Source organism: Lupinus angustifolius, unplaced genomic scaffold (genome assembly GCF_001865875.1).
Source record: "Lupinus angustifolius cultivar Tanjil unplaced genomic scaffold, LupAngTanjil_v1.0 Scaffold_1_748, whole genome shotgun sequence".
In the NCBI taxonomy this organism is placed as follows: Eukaryota; Viridiplantae; Streptophyta; class Magnoliopsida; order Fabales; family Fabaceae; genus Lupinus; species Lupinus angustifolius.
This window is the reverse complement of record NW_017716068.1, coordinates 25,922-46,343: the sequence shown is the minus strand read 5'-3', so window position 1 is coordinate 46,343 and position 20,422 is coordinate 25,922. Positions and strand designations below refer to the sequence as shown.

The window sequence follows — 20,422 nt, the reverse complement described above, 5'->3', positions numbered from 1 at the left end:
TTAATAGCTTCATCATAATTATTTGGCTCAATGTTGGAAGAGATACTAAGAGAGTAATTTTTAAGAGTATTAGACAAGTGATCATAAGATATACTTTTAGATAGAAGATACCTTACTTTTGAGGACCTTGGTGAGGCAGAGTGTGAAGTAGAATTGGTCAAAGTGCAATGATAGTCTTGAAGGTATTGAGGTTTATGTCTAACTCTATTAGACCTTCTTGGAGTTTGATTATTAGTAGGGGTACTGTGTTCCTCAAAGTTAATGATAGTATTGTTTTCAACATAAGGAATCTGATAGTTGGTTTCTCCTTGGATGTTTATGGCAATATTAAGTTTCCAAGGGGATTGTTCATTAGAAGGAACCTAAGGACAAACAAGTCTACTAGTATTGTTGTCATAGGTTGAATCAGCACATGATTTAATAGGGATGTTCAGATCAGGGTCCTTTTCTTCACGAGACATTCCCTGAAAAGGAAAAATATGCTCATAGAAACGTGTATTTCTAGATATAAAAATTTCATGTGTGTGGACATCTAGAACTACATAACCTTTTACTCCCATTTTCATTCCAAGAAAAAACACATCTTTTGGATCTATGATCTAGTTTCTTTCTATGCGAGCAAAGAGTGGCAGCATAACAAAGACACCCAAAGACCTTAAGCTGAGAGATATCAGGTTGTTTCCCATATAAGATATTGAAGGGATTATCATTTGAAAGATACCTACTTGGTTGTCTATTAATCAAGTGCACAACATGATTTATAGCATAATTCCAAAAGCAGTGAGGCAAATCAGACTAAAAAAATTAAAGATCTAGTCACACCAAGGATATGTTGGTGTTTTCTTTCAACAACCCCATTTTGTTGGGGTGTTTCAACACAACTAGTTTGATGCTCAATCCCTTGTTCTACATAACAGTGATTTAGGGAAAATTCTTTCTCATTGTCACTTCTTATGCATTTAACTTTCAATCCAAATTGGGTATGGACTAGGGAAATGAAATTCCTAATTAGGCTAGGTACCCCAGACTTAAGCTTTAGGAAACATAACCATGTAAATCTGGATTTGTCATCCACTATACTCAAGAAATATCTATGCCCAAGGGTGCTAGGGATAGAGAAGGGTCCCCATATATCCATATGGATTAAGTCAAAAAGAGCAACAGATTCGGTAATGCTATTACCATACGACAATTTTCTCTGTTTAGCTAAATGACAAGTATGACAAGGATCCAAAATTTTATTGCAACTTGATATAAGAAAATAGTTTTTGCATGATGGACATTTTATTATGAGATGGATGCCCCAATCTATTATGCCAAATGTCATTGGAAAACACAGTAAAGGAGTTAACTTTCCTATTCTGTTTTTTGAGTAGATATAATAGGTAAAGTCTTGACAGATTCTTTCATTACAAAAAGACCATTCATCAACTCAGCTACACCAATCATCCTCAATGATGTGACATCCTGAATGTGACAAAGATTTTTCACAAAGGTTAGCTTACAAGGAATGGTGTTAATCAACTTTGAAACTGAAATTAAATTGTAATGAAAAGCAGGGATATATAGAACATTTGTTAGGTGTAGGTTGGAAGAAAATATGATACTCCCTGAAATTGTGGTGGATATTTGACTGTCATTAGGCAGTGTTACATAGATGGCATTAATCTTCTTGTAGGCCTGGAATTGGGAGAGTGTGTGACAAACATGGTCTTTGGCCCCTGTGTCAAGATACCAATCAAAGGTTTTAGTATAATAACTCAATAAACATTAGGTACCTTTGTCATTGGAACCATCTGTATGTGTGTTGAACTGATTTGCAATGTGAGGGGTTTTTGAAGTAGGTTGTTGCAGTATAGAAAGCATAGTCTGGTGTTGTTGAGGGGTGATATTAACCCATGAGATCAGTCCATCATCCTTAGCCTCATTATGTGATTCAATACTATAGTGCTCTTCTTCTGATGAAGTCACATTATTGATGCTATAGTTCTTCAAGTTACCCGGAGGGAATCCATGTTTCTTGAAGCATTGGTCAATTGTGTGACCTGTCTTATGACAAAAACTACAAAGCTTTGTTCTTCTTCCTCCTGAGATTATTGAAGAGTTTCTTCCTCTATTGCTTCTACCTTTCCCTCTACTGCCTCTAAAGGTATCTCCCAATTCATTCCCATTATTATTATCTAGTATCAACAGTGTTTATAAGAATTCTTAGTTCACCATAATGTGAATTAATGTGCCTTTCTTGCTGAGTTAGAAGTGAGCATGCCTTGTTGATGGAAGGGAGAGAATCCATCAATATAATTTGAGATCTTACCCCCTCCTATTGGTCATTAAGGCCTTTAAGTAAACAAATGATATAGTCATTTTCTTTGTATCCTTTTATAGTGGGAATCAAGTGGCAAAATCATTTGTGTATGCAAGCACATGATGGAATTGGTCTGAAGCTATCCAATTCTTGCCATAGTCCCTTGATATGGTTATAATATGCTCCTATACTAAGACTACCTTGCTTATATATGTGAATCTCAGTGAATAATTCTGAAATGAATATATCTCCTTGATAATACCTTTCATGTAGGTCTTGCCATATCTCCAAAGCAGTATCCATCCATAGAATACTTTGAGTCATTGAGGCATCAATTGATTGAATAAGCCAAGATACCACCAATGTGTTGCATCTGTCCCAAGCAGCGAATGTTGGATCATCGATTGAAGGCTTCATGAGAGAACCATCTATGAAATGCAGTTTATTCTTGGTTTTCAAGGACATGGCTCGGGACCAAGAATGGTATTTTTCACCATTGAGAAGCTTTGAAACAATAGCTACTCCAAGGTTCTCATTGACGTGCATAAAGAACAGAGAAGATGGATCTTGAATCGGAATCATAGGTTGGATGGTACGAGTTTCCATTTGTGAAGATTAGGATGAATATGTCGACGTGAAAATGAAATGGAGAAGAAGATAGAATCAAAGAAGAGCAAAGATGTTTGCAGCAGAGATGATTTTACCCAGAGATGGCTCTAATACCATGTTAAACATGGTATCCCATCTTGGAAAGTGAAAGAAAAACGAAATGAGGGAGAAAACAAAAGGAACGTGAAGATGATTAAAAGAATACCTTAAGGAAATTTTTTATTGATTATCAATGGGAATGTACATGGCTATTTATAGTAACTTTTGATGGTTATTCAAAACAAAAATAACCACCCCTGAAAAGTAACAACCTTCTAAAACTCACTAAGAGAAGGAATGGGCCAAAAGTAAAACTAGAGAAGGCCCAATGATAAACATAAAAATAAACATGAAGGAAGAAGGAATTTGGAAATCAGTTTGTGATCCTTGCTTCCTTCATTTCTTTGTGATGATTATTAGCTTAATTAGTCACTCCAAGAGTTCCAAAATCTCAAACATGATACAGCTTTATGACCTGGTTAATCTTAGCTCTACATACTGGGCAACCCAACTTCTTTGTTTTGACCTCATTCAAGCAAGACATGCATCCAGCAACATGGCCACAGGGTATGCATGCTCCTTCTGCTGGAGCGTCTAAGCATATAACACACGAAGAACTATTTTCATCAGCATTTTTTTTGTCAACAACTGGAGATGACGTATCACTTGGGCTTAAATCAATTGACGGATATTGAATCGGGCCACCTACTAGAACTACGACAGTAACTGGAGGCACCGATGGATTGAAATCCAGGCCACTAGTAGTATGCCCATCAGAGAGAATATCATTTTCAAGGATTTGGACATGCTGATTATTGCCACCTTGCTCAGCTTCATGTAAATTCATACTTCCACTGGTATTTGGATTTTTTGTACCTACAAAACCATGCTTGCTTGTATTGTTCCTTCCAGTTGAGGAGCTTGCTTCAAAGTTTGGATGGGCATCTGGGAAAGGTGACCTGTCATTAATGGCATGCTGAAGGGATGCATGGATAGCCATAGCTAGCTCTGGGTCTTCTGCAGCTGGTGGTGTTGCTGGTGGAACTATAGCCAAATCATTATGCAAAAATCGTGGATTTACCTGAAAAAAACCGAGGATTAATGCATCATGCAATGAGCAACAGAGCAAGGGAGTCATGCATGGACAGATTTATTAGATGAAACCTTTTAAACATTTTCTAGGTTGCAAATGGACTATCAGAAACCCTTTTTTTACAATCAGTTTGAAAAGCAAAAAATGTAAGTCCTATAAAAGAAAGCATTTCACAGAGAAGATAACAGAAATAAAGATAATGGAAATGGTTTTAATATATGCTGTTATGATTTGAATGACTGAAATCAGCCAACTGCCAGAGGCAAAATAAAGTAAAATAATATTCTGGTGGAAAGGGAATCAGGCATTATTATTTGGTATTGTCCAAAATATTGAGATTGGGAATTACTTAATATAAACTATATTAGAAATGCACCGGTTTCTAGATGTGATGAAGTAAATGAAATTGCAAATTTCTGTGAAATAAAAAGGATTGCCCCATCTTTGAATATAATGTTTGTAGTACATCAAATACTGTGCAACCATAAAGCTTTAGAAAATTGCAGAAAATTTCAATTTGACCACTCAATTTTCTTACCAAAAAACAGAGAATAAAGTAAATCCGGTTTCCCGACAGTGGTTTAAATAGTTATCAACAATGGATATATATCAGGAAATTGGAGCATGATTGATGCCCAGAAATCTGAAACCACAACCATCTTCTAAGTTAAGAGTAAATTACACTAAACTCCATTGACATCTGGTTAGTTGACAGTCCACCCCATTCTTAGCTCAATATTATAGCCCACCCCGCCCATTTGTGATAAGTTGAAAAACTTAGATGCTTCAGATATCATGATAAAGAGAAGAGAGAGAAAACAAACAGCTCATTCAACTTCATACTTCAACACAATAATATTACATGACAAAGTTTAAATGTACCTCAAATGCACGAACAACATTGGTGTGCCCTTTGGCCCTTGCAACCTCAAGAGCAGTTTGACAATCATCATTCAAGACTAAAGCATTGGCTGAAAAGATCAAATAGTAAATCCCATAAAAATATATTCACAATTGAAAATCAAATAACACTTGTTGGATTTCTAAAATTCAAATGAATGGAAATAGTCAAGCTTTGCTGATATGTAAACACTTGATTTTACCTCCATGAGAAAGAAGTAGCTTGACAGTACTTTCAAGGCCCCTTTTAGCTGCATGATGCAATGGTGTCCCAGCATGACAACCGAAAAAATAGTTGAAACCAGTCCCAGCATGACGACCTAAAAAATAGTTGAAACCAATAGATGAATCAAATTGAAAATATAAATCAAGTTCCTTTTTCAATTTCCACCACAACAATACTTGTCCATGAACATCACTGATGACAACAACGATAAACAAGAAAAAACCATCTCAAATAAGAAGAAATCTAAAATTTCCGTAAACATAAAAACTACACAACTCAAGCTCCCAGAGTCCTAAGTTTGAGGGTTAATTTTACTACCAAGCATCAAAAAATTTCAATGGCAATTGACTCTATACCATTCAATTCCAGTCATACCAATCCGCAACATTTTCCCAATAATCAAACTAATGCACTCATAAATCATACCTGGACGGTAAGCATTGACATTGGCTCCAAGTTCTATCAAAGTTTTAGCAACATTATAAAGCTCAGGATTCATACAAGCAACAATCAAGGGTGTCTTTCCTTCTATATCCATCCACTGCATCAAAATTATCAACAAAACCATCAAAATCAACATCGGATGTATTCAATCCCATTAACCCACTACCCATTAAAAAAAAGTGTAATATCTATAAATTGTTAATATAAAGACTTATACACAGTCACTACATCATACACCAGAACTCATACACTGCCATATACATTTTTTCTCTTACAAAATTCACACTTTACATGAGATTTTGACTCGGAAATTTTACCTCAAGGCCTGCACCTTCTCTATTAAGGGATTTGATTCCTTCAACGTTCCCATAAATGACTTGCTGGTAGAGCAATTCGTCTTTGGATTGCGATTGTCCCATCAGATAAATACAAACTCAGAACCAAAATTGGACCCTTTTTCTTTCTTTCTTTTTTTATAAGTTTTTCACAAATTCTGAAATGTAGCGAAGTAAAATTGGGTTTCAATTGAATCAGGAAATTTTCTAGGAAAATTTTGAACTTTGCTGAAAAATGTAATAGAAGTATGATCGTTTTGAATAATAATAATAATTGAAAAGGTTAAGGGTTTGGGGGGAAAGTGAGTGAGGGCTAAAAGTATAAATATTCAACAAAACCATGTCCACGGAAAATGACAAGAGAAATAGTCTCTAAGTTGAGTATTGTGAAAGTGAAAGGGAAGACAGAGCCAAATATACTCTGTTAGAGAGGCTCTAAAGTCTTCTTTTGTCTTCCCTACCCTTTTTAGACTTAGAGAAATATTAGACTTTATTGTGTTGAAGTAGTTTTACAAAAAAAATAAATAAATTATGGGCCACAGTTATAAAAGATTTAAAAGTTAGTACATAATTCATTTTTATTAATTTTATTTAATTATATTTAAGAATGAATGATGATTGAAAATAAATAGCGAATAATATAATAATAGTATAAAAACTGTTAATATTTTTTTTCTCTTTTATAAATTACTAGTGTGTACAGACACATCGTGTCTGTCGGTCAATATTATATAGTATTAAGTATCTAATTTTATATATTTCATTTTTTAGAATTGGAATATATTTGTTGTATTATGTGTAATTTATATTATAATTTTTGTATTTATGATAATATCCACTTTAAGGTGAGAGGTGTAGTTAATTAATGCGTTGGTAGTGATTATTTAGGGTTAGATGTGTTTTTTGTAAAAATTAAATAATGTTAAGGACAAAACAGGAAGTGGAAATTATACCGTAGTGGAAGTTACACTATGTTTTGCCTTTATATAATGTTAAGGGCAAAACAAGAAGTGAAAATTATACTGTAGTGGAAGTTACACTTCGTGTCTGCCGGCAAATATTGTGTGATACTACATATTCAATTTTTATATATTTTATTTTTGAATTAAATGTATTTATTGTGTTCGGTGTACTTTATATTATATTTTTTGTGTGATTATGATAATGTTTAATTTAAGGTGAGATATGTGGTTAATTAATACATTAGTGGTAGTTTCTTAGGATTATATAGTTTTTTTGTAAAAATTAAATAATGTTAAGGGCAATATAGGAAATGAAAATTACATCATAAAAGAAGTTATTTTAAGTTTTGGCTTTATATATAGTATAGATATATAAATATAAATATATACTATAAATATAAATATTCTTATAACTTTTGGAGAGAAAATGGAATTAGGTTTGACAAAATTTTATTTTTACACTTACAATAAAAATATATATTCATATAATTATATTTAAATAATAAAAATGTTATATCTTTATATTTTTCATGTTATTTATGTCGATATTTATCTCTCTAAAAAATTCTAACTCCATAAAATATGGGCATTTGATTTGTGGATCTTTCCATTTTAGAAAAAATAATAAAAAATTGAGAGGACCAATTTTGATGGTTGAATTATTTATGATTTATTTTTTAAAATTGTCATTGGATTTTTTCTGAGCCACATGCATATATTCTAACCAATACAATATTGGTTTAGTGTGGTAACATCTTAGTAAATACTCATGTGACATATTAGGTTTAAAGTCAAAGTATTGATTGTTAGGAGTTAGGAGGAAAAACATGCAACTCAACAAAACATTAGTTTCTTATTTATATAATACTATTGATTATATCAAAAAATAAATCATATTCCCATTTGAAATATTCTTATCATATTTGGCCTAACTTTGTTAGTGAATATTTTCACATACTCAATATAAAATAGTGGAACCCAAATGTTACCCAATAAAAATCAAACATATGACTCCCTAATCAATCACCCATTTGATTTTATAATTGGGTGCTTTAATGATAAAAATTGACACTCTCAATCCATTTCCTCGTATAATACAAGTGGCTGTCTCAATTTGTTTTAGAGATTTCAATTATTATTTAAATATGCTGTATAAATAAGTAAGACAGAGACATATTTCTAAATAAATGTAATACAGAAAGAAACCGTGTTAACGCCAAGTTTGATTTCTTCCTATCGAAGGAAATGTTCCTTATGTAGGATGAGGATCACTTGTCTTCATTTCTATTATAATTGGTGTCTACATTCAATTAAAAAATTTAGCTTAACTAAAAAGAAATATTATAATAACATAAATTAATATTTTTACATTATTCTATGTAGTTTGGTTAGCTAGGTACACAGGAACATGATTACTTTGTCACAGAAAATTCTTATCCTTTAATGTGAAGCTGGAATCGGAATATATAATATTTGCTTGTGATTATACCACTTTTCATCTCATTTTTCTATAGCAAAGAATATATAATATATGTGTTAGAAATTTGGTAGATTAGTGAAATACCAATATAGGATCTTAAATATTATGTTTCTCACACATAATATAAAACAAAATATAAAGTTATACTCGAATTCACGTTCTTTGTTCTACTCCTTTGATATCTCTTTTGAAAGAATTTTGGTATGATGGCCTTCCTCAATCAAATCATTAATTCATTTTGTGAACCTCGTTTTATCTCTGATGGGAAGAGGTGAAAACTACATGTGATTTGGTATATTGTGGACCATAACTGTTCCTTATGTGTTAACTTATAGGATTCCCATTATCCCCTATAGGTTAACCGTTTGGGTATCCACTCATTAAGCTCATATTCGTTATCAATTTTAGAAGTCTTATAGGTTATCATTAATTAGATCACTTGTTTTTTATGTAAACCCTCCTATGGCAGCATATGAATCAAAGGGCAAGAGAGGTGAAAGATGTCCTACAACTAGGGCCAGAGCTAATACAAAAGTCCTTAAGGTCTCAAAGGACACAATTGACCCAAAAAGGGCATGGGAGAAGGATATTTATGTCCTTAGGGAATTTACTTATCTTAGTTTTATTTACATTGTTATAAATAACTGAGAACTTATTCTCATATAGTCTTAGAAGTTTATTTTATGCCAAATATTTCATTTCAATACATTATGGGAGGGTTGGGAATTTATTGTAACATGGTCCATTAGTGGTCAAGTAGTTTTGTTGGTGCAACGGAAGCGATTGTTGTGCAGCGTTGGTCACAAGCAATCAAATAAAGGGCATAGAATAAATAGAGAAGAGAAGAAACAATAGAATTTGTTAACGGGGTTCGGCCAATCGTGACTATGTCCCCGGGAGCGATGAGCGGTTACCAAGATATTATTAGAGAATAAGGATTACAAACCATATCACACCCATGGGCCCACCTACCCATGGGGTGTTTCTATTTGGTGCTTATATCTAGTGCACATTACAACAATGGATCTGAGTCCAATATATAATATTGATATTCAACTATACTCTAAAGCTAGGCAATGTGAGACTTTATATAATAACATATTTCAAACATCCCCAATAATCTTCACCTTGATTGAAATAGACGAATATCTCGCTCCTTAGGAAATCTATACAAGAATCTCCACCTTAACGAATATATGACTTCACCTTGTTCAATGTCTAATTCTCTTTAACTGCTCCCTACAACATAGACCTTATGAGTATCCTTGACGATGTTACCAAGAGCCTAGCTCTCCAAACTTGTAGTGCAACTTCATGTACCACCATAAAATGGAACACGCCGCCTAGTCACCTATTGCTTGGAAGTCTTTCGATATATTAGAACCTCTACACAAAAGTTCACCAACAATCGTCCTCTTCAATACTCAGTCAAACTGAACCTTAGAGCTTCCTTGGAAAGCTTCAACCGCTACCACCATTGTCTACTCGGATAATCCTAGTTCAAAAGAACTATCATACTCCACCATAAGGAGTATACCCACAACACACACCTTGCGTCAATGCTAACTAATGTTTGTGTCACATCCTTGCATCCAAGGTAATGCCCATGTCACACCTCTGCGTCTCTACCAATGCTCGTGTTACAACTTGCCTCAAAGCCAATGCCCATGTTACACCCTAATGTTTGTGTCTCATCCTTGCATCCAAGTCAATGCCCATGTTACACCCTCGCATATCTACCAATGCTCGTGTTACAACTTGCATCAAAGCCAATGCCAATGTTACACCCTACATCAAAGTCAGTGAGCGCCTCTATGCTTTTGTGGATATGCTAACAATTAACATCTTTCACTATGACGTCTCACACACGCCATTAGGATATTCCACTTCCCATCTCAAATGAGAACAATCTCTCAACATCTAGAGAGATATTGTCAGCACCTATCTCTGGGTCAAACTCAACACATGAGTCTCTATCTCCACTTTGATCCTAATCCAGTACATGAATTTCTAGGATGCTAGATCAACATATACATCGTCCACACCACAGTTCTGCCATGTTTCATTCTTCCTCAACTGATATACTCTATATTTTCCATTACCTTTGACACACCTTGTCTAGCCATCACGCCTTCACCCTCTTTAGGCTTTATCTGATGTCAGGGTTAAGAGCCATCTACCAATTGGCTCTGATACCAATTGTTGGTGCAGCGAAAGCGATAGTTGCGCAACATTGGCCACAAACAATCAAATAAAGGACATAGAATAAATAGAGAAGAGAAGAAACAAAGGAATTTGTAAATAGGGTTCGGCCAATCGTGCCTACGTCCCCGTGAACGCTGAGCGGTTACCAAGATATTATTAGAGAATAATGATTACAAACCTTATCACACCCATGGGCCCACCTGCCCTTGGGGTGTTTCTATTTGGTGCTTATATCTGGTGCACATTACAACAAGGAACTTGAGTCCAATATATAACATTGATATTCAACCCTACTCTAATGCTAGGCAATGTGGGACATCATATAATAACATATTTCAAACATCCCCAACAAATTTGACAAGGAAAGGAAGTCACGGCTAAGACAAGTGCAATATGGCTAGATTGACACGGCTACAAACTTTTGTATAAGGCCAAGGACAAGACATGACATGACTAGGACATGTAAGAGAAAGGCAAGGAGCTTGTTTCATCCAACTATTTCAAAGGGAAATTAAGTTGATTAAAAGAATTATCATGAAGGTATTATAAAGATAATATGAGGAATATCATGATTTCGGTTGGCCAAATCATGTGTGAATAGATAGGGGGCTCAAATTATGGAAGATAAAGCCTCAAAGATAGGTAATAAATCAGCCCCTTAAAAATAAGGTAAATATCAAGTCACGGCTATCCTAATCAAGCTAAGCTCAACCAGATTCCATGAAGGCCAAGTCGCTTCCAAGACCCTTAAAAATAGGATCAAACCGTGTGCAAACTAAAGCCAACCTTAGAGGACCTCGACCAAGTCTAGGGTGGAATTTCAACTTCAAGTTCAAGTCAACTCATCCAACAACTCAATCCAACCAAAATTGATCAAATTAGATTATGTTTGTTAAGATTATGTTAGTTAAGATTTTATCTTCAAATTTCAATTTGTAAATTAGATTTTATCTTTATCTTTTCAGTAAGGCAAATCTGTCTATTTATAATTTTGATTATTCGTTAATAAAATTAAGTTTTATTTGGATTAAAAATCTGAGTTCTTTAGTTGAGAAGTCATCTCCTAAATTATCTAAGTGGTCGTGACCATCATTAATGTTCTTATCAAGCTTCCTAGCTTGTGGCGAACCTCACTTAACTTATCAAGTTACCTTAACTTGTGGCACCTTTCCCCTTCCTATCTTTCCCATATTCCATTGTGCCTCACTCACACTACAAATTAAATTCCTTCACTAAAGATCAACCGTGACCAGCAGCCCTCAAATACCTACCCTAAACCAAGTCATCCTCATCTAAAGCAGGTAACCAACCTTAATCCAAAACCCTACATAACCTGTCCATCGAACAACCTCAACACTTATCCTAAAACCTACCAAATCAAGACCTTTCCAAGAAGTCATTCATCATCCTAAATCACAATCCTCAACTGTAGCCTTAACCCTCACAAAAGCCATAAAACAACTACCCTAGCCGTGACCTAAAGTATTCAACCCCAAACACACAACCCTAACCCAATTATCCATCACACTCCATCCGAAAATTAGCCTAAAACCTTAAATAAACTCAAAACCAAATTTCCTTATAAATCACTCATAAATTCAAGCTTAAAACGATTCTAAACAAAGGTAGCCCCTAGAGATTGTCATAAGTTTTATAACCCAAAATAAATAATCAATATAATTGTATTAAATATATGATGTTTACCTTAATTAGAAATTATGAATTTCTAACAATATGCGTGTGATATAACAAATTGCATGGAGGTCTAGTTTTTTAGACAGTACCATTAAAGAAATGGACATCAATGTAATCATGAACTATTTTTGTGTGCTATCAAGAGTATCCTCAACCTTATGTAAAGAACTAATTATTTACATCACTAGAATAACACTTTGTTGGTCATGTTCTTCTATTTTGTTACAATATATTATCAGAAAATTGACATTTGTACACATGGACATAAAAAACATGGAAAAGATTTAGTTCTTTATTTGTTTCTCTTCCCCTGGATCTTACTCTTGGAGTTGTCAAGTAGATACTTATCAGTAGGTCTAACAATGAACCGAACTAACTCGGTATTCGTTTGAAACTTGATTCGTTATTTAACTTGATAAACTTGGTTCATTAACCAAATGAGTTGAACTTGAGCTAGAAATTGATTAATAAATAAGTTTTCATCATGCTATCTAATTTTCTAAGTTCTAATGATGTTATCAATACATATTAGTTTGGTTCGTATATGCTACATGTTTTAATTTAGTCAGATATATATATATATATATATATATATATATATATATATATATATATATATATATATATATATATAACCTTTTGAAGTATTTTTCAAATTTTAATTAATTATTTGAGTTGTTCAAATGAACCATTCGAATTGAACCGAACGGATCACGAACTTTAACTGAGCCGAATTCGAGCTAAAAAAATAACTCGTATCGAAATCGAGTCGAGTTTCAAGCTGAGTCAATCCTTATCGAACTGAACTCTGATTCGACTCGGTTCGACTCGATTTTAGTCCTACATATCAGTGTTGCTCCAACCAGGAGACCATGCTCATCCTAGTATGCATTGCTGGGTCTTTCTGATTCATCTTCAAGACCTAGTTCTTCAATTGAACATTTCTCAACTTTTCCTCCCATCTACAAATATTTCTCTTTCCCTTTTTGAAAATCGTGCAAGAAACCTAATTATTAATTTTTCTATTCGTCCAAGAACGTCGATTACAATAATATGTTGAAAATATTTTCACTTTTTTTTGGCATAACTATATATTTATGATGTACATGTTTAATTTAGTATCTCTAGGTGCAAAATGTAAAAATGATCTTCACATATGCAATTATTAATAAAGTTTAAAATATATACACTGACAGTAACTTTTTTACATTATCAACAGATTAAATTTACATTGTCAGTACATTATTCATCATTAATTTGTGTTATTTTTTTATAGAGTCAATAGTGATTAACAAATCAATGGTGAATAATTTGCTGACGAGGTAAAAAACACTTACATTGTCGGTATATACATAATAAATCCTTATTAATAAATAAGTTTTCATCATGCTATCTAATTTTCTAAGTTCTAATGATGTTATCAATACATATTAGTTTGGTTCGTATATGCTACATGTTTTAATTTAGTCAGATATATATATATATATATATATATATATATATATATATATATATATATATATATATATATATATATTTAACACAATTTTAATTTGGTTATTATATGTAGTATTATTAAAATCGGACTAGTTCATAACTCAGTCACGACTCTGAGTCACTGGTTGGACCAATAGATTAATAATTGAACTGGTTAACTCGATTTAATAAAAAAAATACTAAAAATCATAATATTAGCTATCCTTATTTAATAATTCTATATTCGAAATTTCAAAATATTATTATACCTAATTAAATAATCAATAGAGAATATTTCGCTACCATAAAATGTCACAAATAAGTTGAAAATGTCGTCAAATAAAAGTGCACATAAGTTTAAAATTTAATTAAACAATGCTAAAATATAAATTAATAAGTGACAAATATAACTACAAATAAGTGACAAATATTTTTTATTGACTCAGACGGTTCAATCGGTCCGACCATCTAAGTAACCGATTTTAGGCATAAATGGTTAGAGTCATAAAGTGAGTCAATTCATTTTTTATACGGTTCGATCCAAATTTTATAATACTGATTATATGTGATACTTATTTTTAATTTATCAAACTACTAATAAAAAAAACTAATTTTTAAATGTCTATATAACATTTGTTATAATTAATTATGTTTTTTAATCTATTTATATTTTTTCAACAATTTAACTATCTGTTAAATTACTTTTGAGTAGCTAGTATTAGGGGTGATTAGTCCTACCCACTTACCTAGCATGACTTGTTTATGATCGGCCCGAATAGTGTTGGGTTTGATTGGGTCTAGGGCTGAGTTTGAGTTCAAAATATAGACTCGGTCAATATTTAGGGTCGGGTATGGACCAAGCATGACCCGACCCGTCCCATCCCATGATCACTTACTCACTCATCATGCTTGTATATGTTTCTACTCAAATGTACACATGGTAATGATATCTTTTGGTCGAAAGTATCATTGATTATCTAATTTTTCATCATATATACATGATTAATAATAATATATATACATATATCATTTTATATGTCAAATTACATATTCATAATAATAAGTAACATTGAGAAGTCTTTATCTAAAATGAGTGTGCATTATATTTAATCGGGTCTAGGTCGGATCAGGTTTAAAGGCTACCCCAGTTAATATTTAGGGTAAGGTTAACTTCGGGTTTAGAGCCGCATCCGGGTTCAAAAAATGACCGGACAAATATTTAGAGTCGGGTAAGGACAAACCTTAACCTATCCCAACCCGGCACATGCTCATCCCTAGCTAGTATTAGGAGTAAGTAGGAGTCGAGTTGGGTCTAGTAAAGCTTATCTCTTATTGGACCCTAAATGTTGGTGGAGTTATTTTTTGAACCTGAACCTGATCCTGGACTTAAAGCTAACCCAACCCTAAAGGTTGATGTGAACCTGATCTTAGACCCAATTAAATAGAATATAGACAAAGTCCCTCCAATTAATATTACTAATTATTATGAGTATGTATATATATATATATATATATAATGTTAATCATATATATATAATGAAAAAATTAGATAATCAATTATACGTTCGACCAAAAAATATCATTATTGTATATACATTCGAATGAACACATATAAAAACATGATAAATGAGTGGTCATGAGATGGGTCAAGTCGATCATGTTGGTTCTTTACGCGACCTGAATATTATCCGAATTTATTTTCTGAACTCGAATCTGACCTTAACCCAACGATATTCAGGTATGATATTGATCGGGCCAAATCAAGTGATCTAGTATAACATGTTCATGCTCACCTCAAACTAGTATCTTAATGTCATTTAGGATTTCCAAATGCAATAATAAAATGATAAAATAAAAATGCAAATAAATCTTTTAGGATGTATTTGGTATTGAAGAAAATGGAAGGAATGAAAAGGGGTGGAAGAAAAAAAGGAGGAAAAATATCTTTTCCCTTGTTTAGTTTACATAGGAAAAGAGGAGGGGCCCATGCTAAAAAATTTTCCCCCCAAATGTGAGTAGAAATGTGGAATGAGAGCATAATCTACTTTCTATATAAGAATAAAAAAGGTTAGTGGTATTACAAAAATGGATATCTCCTATGGTTGATATTGGTGTTTTCAAGGGTTAAATTTATCATTCCAAAATTATTTTCTTTAAAAATAAAAAAGGAATTACATAGTGCATATAATTTTTAGAAACAAACAAAATCAATCATTGAGTGCACAGTATTTCCTAGAAACAAGATGGTTTGAATTTTGAATTCATAAATATTATATGGTTACACGTGCATATAGTCCACTTTCTTTCTTTGGCCACACCTATCTACTAATCAAATTGAACTTATCTCTATTTCTACCAAAAAACTCATCTCTCTCTTCTGTTATTGAAATATTTTTTTCTTCTTTCTTCATCTTCTTCTCTATATTTTGAAAGAAAGTATGCATTTTCATTTGCCTAAGGTATGTTTATTGTGTATGATTATCCCATTTTTTTCATATCCTATGTTACTAAAATAGATCTTTTTCTTCTTTCTTCATCTTCTTTATATTTTGAAAGAAAGTATGCATTTTCATTTGCCTAAGGTATGCTCGATGTGTATCATTATCCCATTTTTTCATATCCTCTATTGCTGAAACATATATTTGTCTTCCTTCTTCTTTCTTTTTTCTTCTTTATTCTTTCTTCTTTCTTCATCTTCATCTCCTTCTTTATATTTTGAAAGAAAGTATGCATTTTCATTTGCTATGTTTGTTGTGTATGATTATCCCATTTTTTCATATCAAAATTTTCAGATTTCTATGTTTTTTTATACGAAATATTGTGTTAAACTCAGGATTTTGTTGTATTTGATTTTCCTTCAACTGTGTTACTTTCTCTGCGAACGTAAGAAGCATTGTTGTGACCGGTCAAGTTCATTTGTTGTTCTAATTGTGGCAAATGTTACCCGAATGTTCACATTTTGTCATTTTTATGTTAATAATCATAAGGTGTTTGACGAAATGTCTGAATGATTGTGGTTTAAGTTTTATGTGTGTTTAACATTTCTCTACATTGTTTAATAAATTCATCCATTTGAAGATAATGAATGAAAAAATATATTTTCTTATAGGTGTGGGATGGGGAATTGGGATCGGTATAAGTTCAAGGATTGTATGGTAATGACACCTTCCAACTTGGTAGTCTATAAATTATAGGCTTAAGCCATAACGCTCACATGATTATTTTTCTATTTGTTTGCCATATGATTTTTCTTCTATCTACTTTTCCTTTTTATTGAAGCTTTTGATTTGAGAAACTTTGTCCTTCCAGATGGCTTAAAGGCATGGGAAATACTCAAGGGAAGGTCATACAATATTTATCTAATACTCACATAAGTGGATCTTTCATCCATATACGACTATGAACTTCTCACATTAATAATGGAGCATGATATTTGCAAAAACATCCATGTCATAAGTATGACATTGAATATAAATTTTTTATGTGTTAAATTATTGAATTTTCCACTTTGTTAATACTTTTAAACTAACTTTTGTGGATTTCTTTTTATTTTCAGCCATCTTGCAATGGCATATAGTTCTTGCAATTAAGGAGACTTGCAATGGCATATACTTCTTGCTTCAACAGAGACAACACGATTTTGAATTTAGAAAGTCTTCTCATGAACAAAGACAAAGGTAATTCCTACATAAAAAAACAAATGGAATAGAATGATGTTAGGTTCCATTTTCGTTATTTGGATTGTCTAAGATAACATTAGTATATGACAAATGATAGTGTTTCTTCTTTTAATGTCATAGACTATTATCCGATATATCAAGATTGGAGGCTAAGGTTGAGAGGCTTGAAATAAATTGCATGTCAAAGACAAAGAGATAGTAACCATTACTAGTACGGTGAGGACATGCTTCAGAATCTGCATTTGAGAAACTTAAAGCATTCTTTTATCTTATGCAAAGGATAAGAATAAATTGTAGCTATTTTTGTTGCAAGCACACAAATTCTTTTGTTACATAGTTATGCTATTATATTTAATTTAATTTTTTGTGGGAACTTCATTCTTGTGATAATTATTATTTTTCTAGGCAGCTTTAAATATTGCAGCTCTCAAGTTCAAAACTAAGAAGCTACAACAAGAGCGGGATGAATTTCAGAGAATGGTTATTAATAACTAGGTTAGAAAGTAGATCTACTTTGCTTAATTATTTCAAGGTGTTGTTGCAAAACATCAACTTCAAATTGGCTGAACTTCGACTCTTGCAAATGTGAATATGAATTCTACCATAGCAAGTAAGGACTCAACAAATGTATGAGTTTAAAATGAAGAAAAAGGAATACATAAAGTTGTAGGTAGGATATCTTTTGATTTTTCTTATTTGAAGGAGAGGGGTATTAAGTGATTGGTGTTTTATGGCCAAGGACTTAACTTTATTAGTGAATTATTACTTGACTCCACAAGTTACTAGATTTTGAAATGAACTCATGCATTCTACTTGTAGGAGAGGTTAAATCAAGTGTTGACGAAGAAGAAGAAATCTAGGACACCAACGAGGTATAAAGTAGTGTATGGCAAAATTTCCTTAAGTGGTCTTTAGAGTCCTACAAAATGAATAGTCTGAGATACCATTCATATATTAGATACTCACATAACTTGACAAATGTTATTTATGAGGATATTTTAGTACTTTTGGTATATTATTTCTATGGTACATTTTAAACAGTTCTTCATTTATTGCAATTGTACATTTTAAACGAGTGTTTTAGCTCGGGGCGAGACAACTCTCGCTTGAGCTAAAATAGGCACCAAGAGAACTGATTGTTTTCTCGCTTAAGCGAGACAGCTCTCGCTTAAGCCACACATGCCTAAAAAATGGATGTGCCCTTGCTTGAGCGAGATAGCTCTCGCTTGAGCGAGAGGGCTCCATACAAACATGACTTCTTTTTAAGTCGTCTGAACGATAACTCTTATATATACGAGATCCTAATGGCATGTTTGTCATTAAGAAGTTGTAAAGGTAAATAACTATATGAAATTCTTGAAAGTAATAAAAGTAATGAATTGCTTTGTTAAAGGTGAGGTCGAGGGTGTGATATTATGCCCACGCAACGAGATCGTTTGACCGTAAGAGGCTTGACTAGAGGAGTCGTCCAGGATGAGTCAGCGGTGGTTCACAGTGGTGCTAAGAAGTATTATGTTGTGCCCATGTAGCAAGATCGTCTGACCGTAAGAGGTTTGGCTTGAGAGTCGTCCAGGATAATTCAGCGATGGTTCGTAGTGGTGCCGAAATTATTCTCTTTTTGTTTATATGTTAAGATCGAGACCCACTAGAAGCATTCCCGATGGGAGATGTCTTAGGATGGGCAGATCGCTAGAAAAGATGGATTAAAAGACATAATTTGCTAATTTCGGTTAGGGTGCATATCCATGGTAAAAAATGAAGTAGTGGAGAGCAAATGTACGGGAGACGAATGAGCCCCGAGATGTTGAGAGGGAAGGCGTTGATGGGGGCGATTCTTCAGCAAAGTCTTAAGGGAGAGTCTAGGTGAGACGAGTCCCATGTATTCCTGGATGAGGGATTATGTTGGATCGGACAGTGCTCACAGTGCAAACTAGACGGTCTCTGACAATCCCTCTCTGCAATCAGGATCGATGAGAGGGATGCCTAAAAAGTGTTTGATATGACACCATCCTGAAACGGACAGTTTCATTGGAACATATCGATCATATATCCTTGCGAGGAATAATTTTGGTGTGATCAAATCGACTTGTTATGAGAACTATACTCTCGGTTATTTCTGAATAGTTATTGGGAGGATAAAGGAGTAAGGATGGTGGACTCATGCATCGTATTGCATACATGATATTCTTTGATATTGATTCTAAATTCTCGAGTTTTATACTTCATTCATCGTTATTATATGCTTGTATGATCACCTGATATATATGTACTCGTGTGTTGTCTTGGTGTATTATTCTGTGTAATTCTATGTATGATCACATGATATATCTGCACTCGTGTGTTCTCATAGATGTTTTACTCCCTCTCTTTTCTTATGGTGAATTTGTACGCATGTTCAGATTGACTCATCTGCACTGATCCGAGGATATCGCTTCACTATGTCTCAGGAGGGGACTTGGAGTGTTGAGGGTAATCGACACACTTACACAGGTCCTTGCGACATGGAGCTGGATCGAGTAAGCAATGGCTCAGTTCTGCATCTTCCACCTTACTATGTAGTTCAGGAGGCATCATTCACTTTGCCCGACCGAAGACCTGCAACCGCCGGACTTTCTGTACCAGCTGAAGCTCGAGGCGTACCAGATGTTGTTAGGACTTGGCCCCAAACAGGATTCTCATCATCAGGATCGGCGCCAAGAGAGATAGACGGGGCCATGCCAAGGGGGTACACCCCGGACCCCTTGATGGATTGGGGAGCGGATGAAGTGGAGGAGGAGGAAGACAACATCGACTATGTAGAGCTTATCTGCATAGAAGATTCAGTTGAGGTCATTGAGATCTCTTCTGACTCGGAGGTGGAGGAACACCCTAGCGAGGCTTCCAGTGCACCTTCGGTTTAGGAGGTTTCTCTTTTGTTTTATTGTGATAGGAACCTGTGTGAGGTACTTTTTGTTTCTCTTTTGTTTTGTTGTA

General features: G+C 33.6%; 1 protein-coding gene across 1 annotated transcript; it reads right to left on the bottom strand.

The window, feature by feature from the left end:
* Positions 1-3,399: 3,399 nt before the first annotated feature.
* LOC109337023 (putative E3 ubiquitin-protein ligase XBAT35) lies at positions 3,400-6,227 on the bottom strand. The gene is made up of 5 exons (XM_019573882.1): positions 5,934-6,227; positions 5,599-5,713; positions 5,150-5,266; positions 4,929-5,017; positions 3,400-4,034 (listed from the first exon to the last, which is right to left on the bottom strand). The coding sequence occupies exons 1-5, from the start codon at positions 6,033-6,035 to the stop codon at positions 3,405-3,407; spliced, it is 1,053 nt and encodes a 350-aa protein (XP_019429427.1). The 5' UTR covers positions 6,036-6,227; the 3' UTR covers positions 3,400-3,404.
* Positions 6,228-20,422: the final 14,195 nt, after the last annotated feature.

Excerpts from the sequence above, each read along its gene's own strand:
- LOC109337023 (XM_019573882.1), bottom strand. The coding sequence starts at position 6,035 with ATGGGACAATCGCAATCCAAAGACGAATTGCTCTACCAGCAAGTCATT. Across the intron at positions 5,714-5,933 it reads GAGAAGGTGCAGGCCTTGAG|TGGATGGATATAGAAGGAAA; the intron begins GTAAAATTTCCG and ends ATTTTGATGCAG. Across the intron at positions 5,267-5,598 it reads TGTCAATGCTTACCGTCCAG|GTCGTCATGCTGGGACTGGT; the intron begins GTATGATTTATG and ends ACTATTTTTTAG.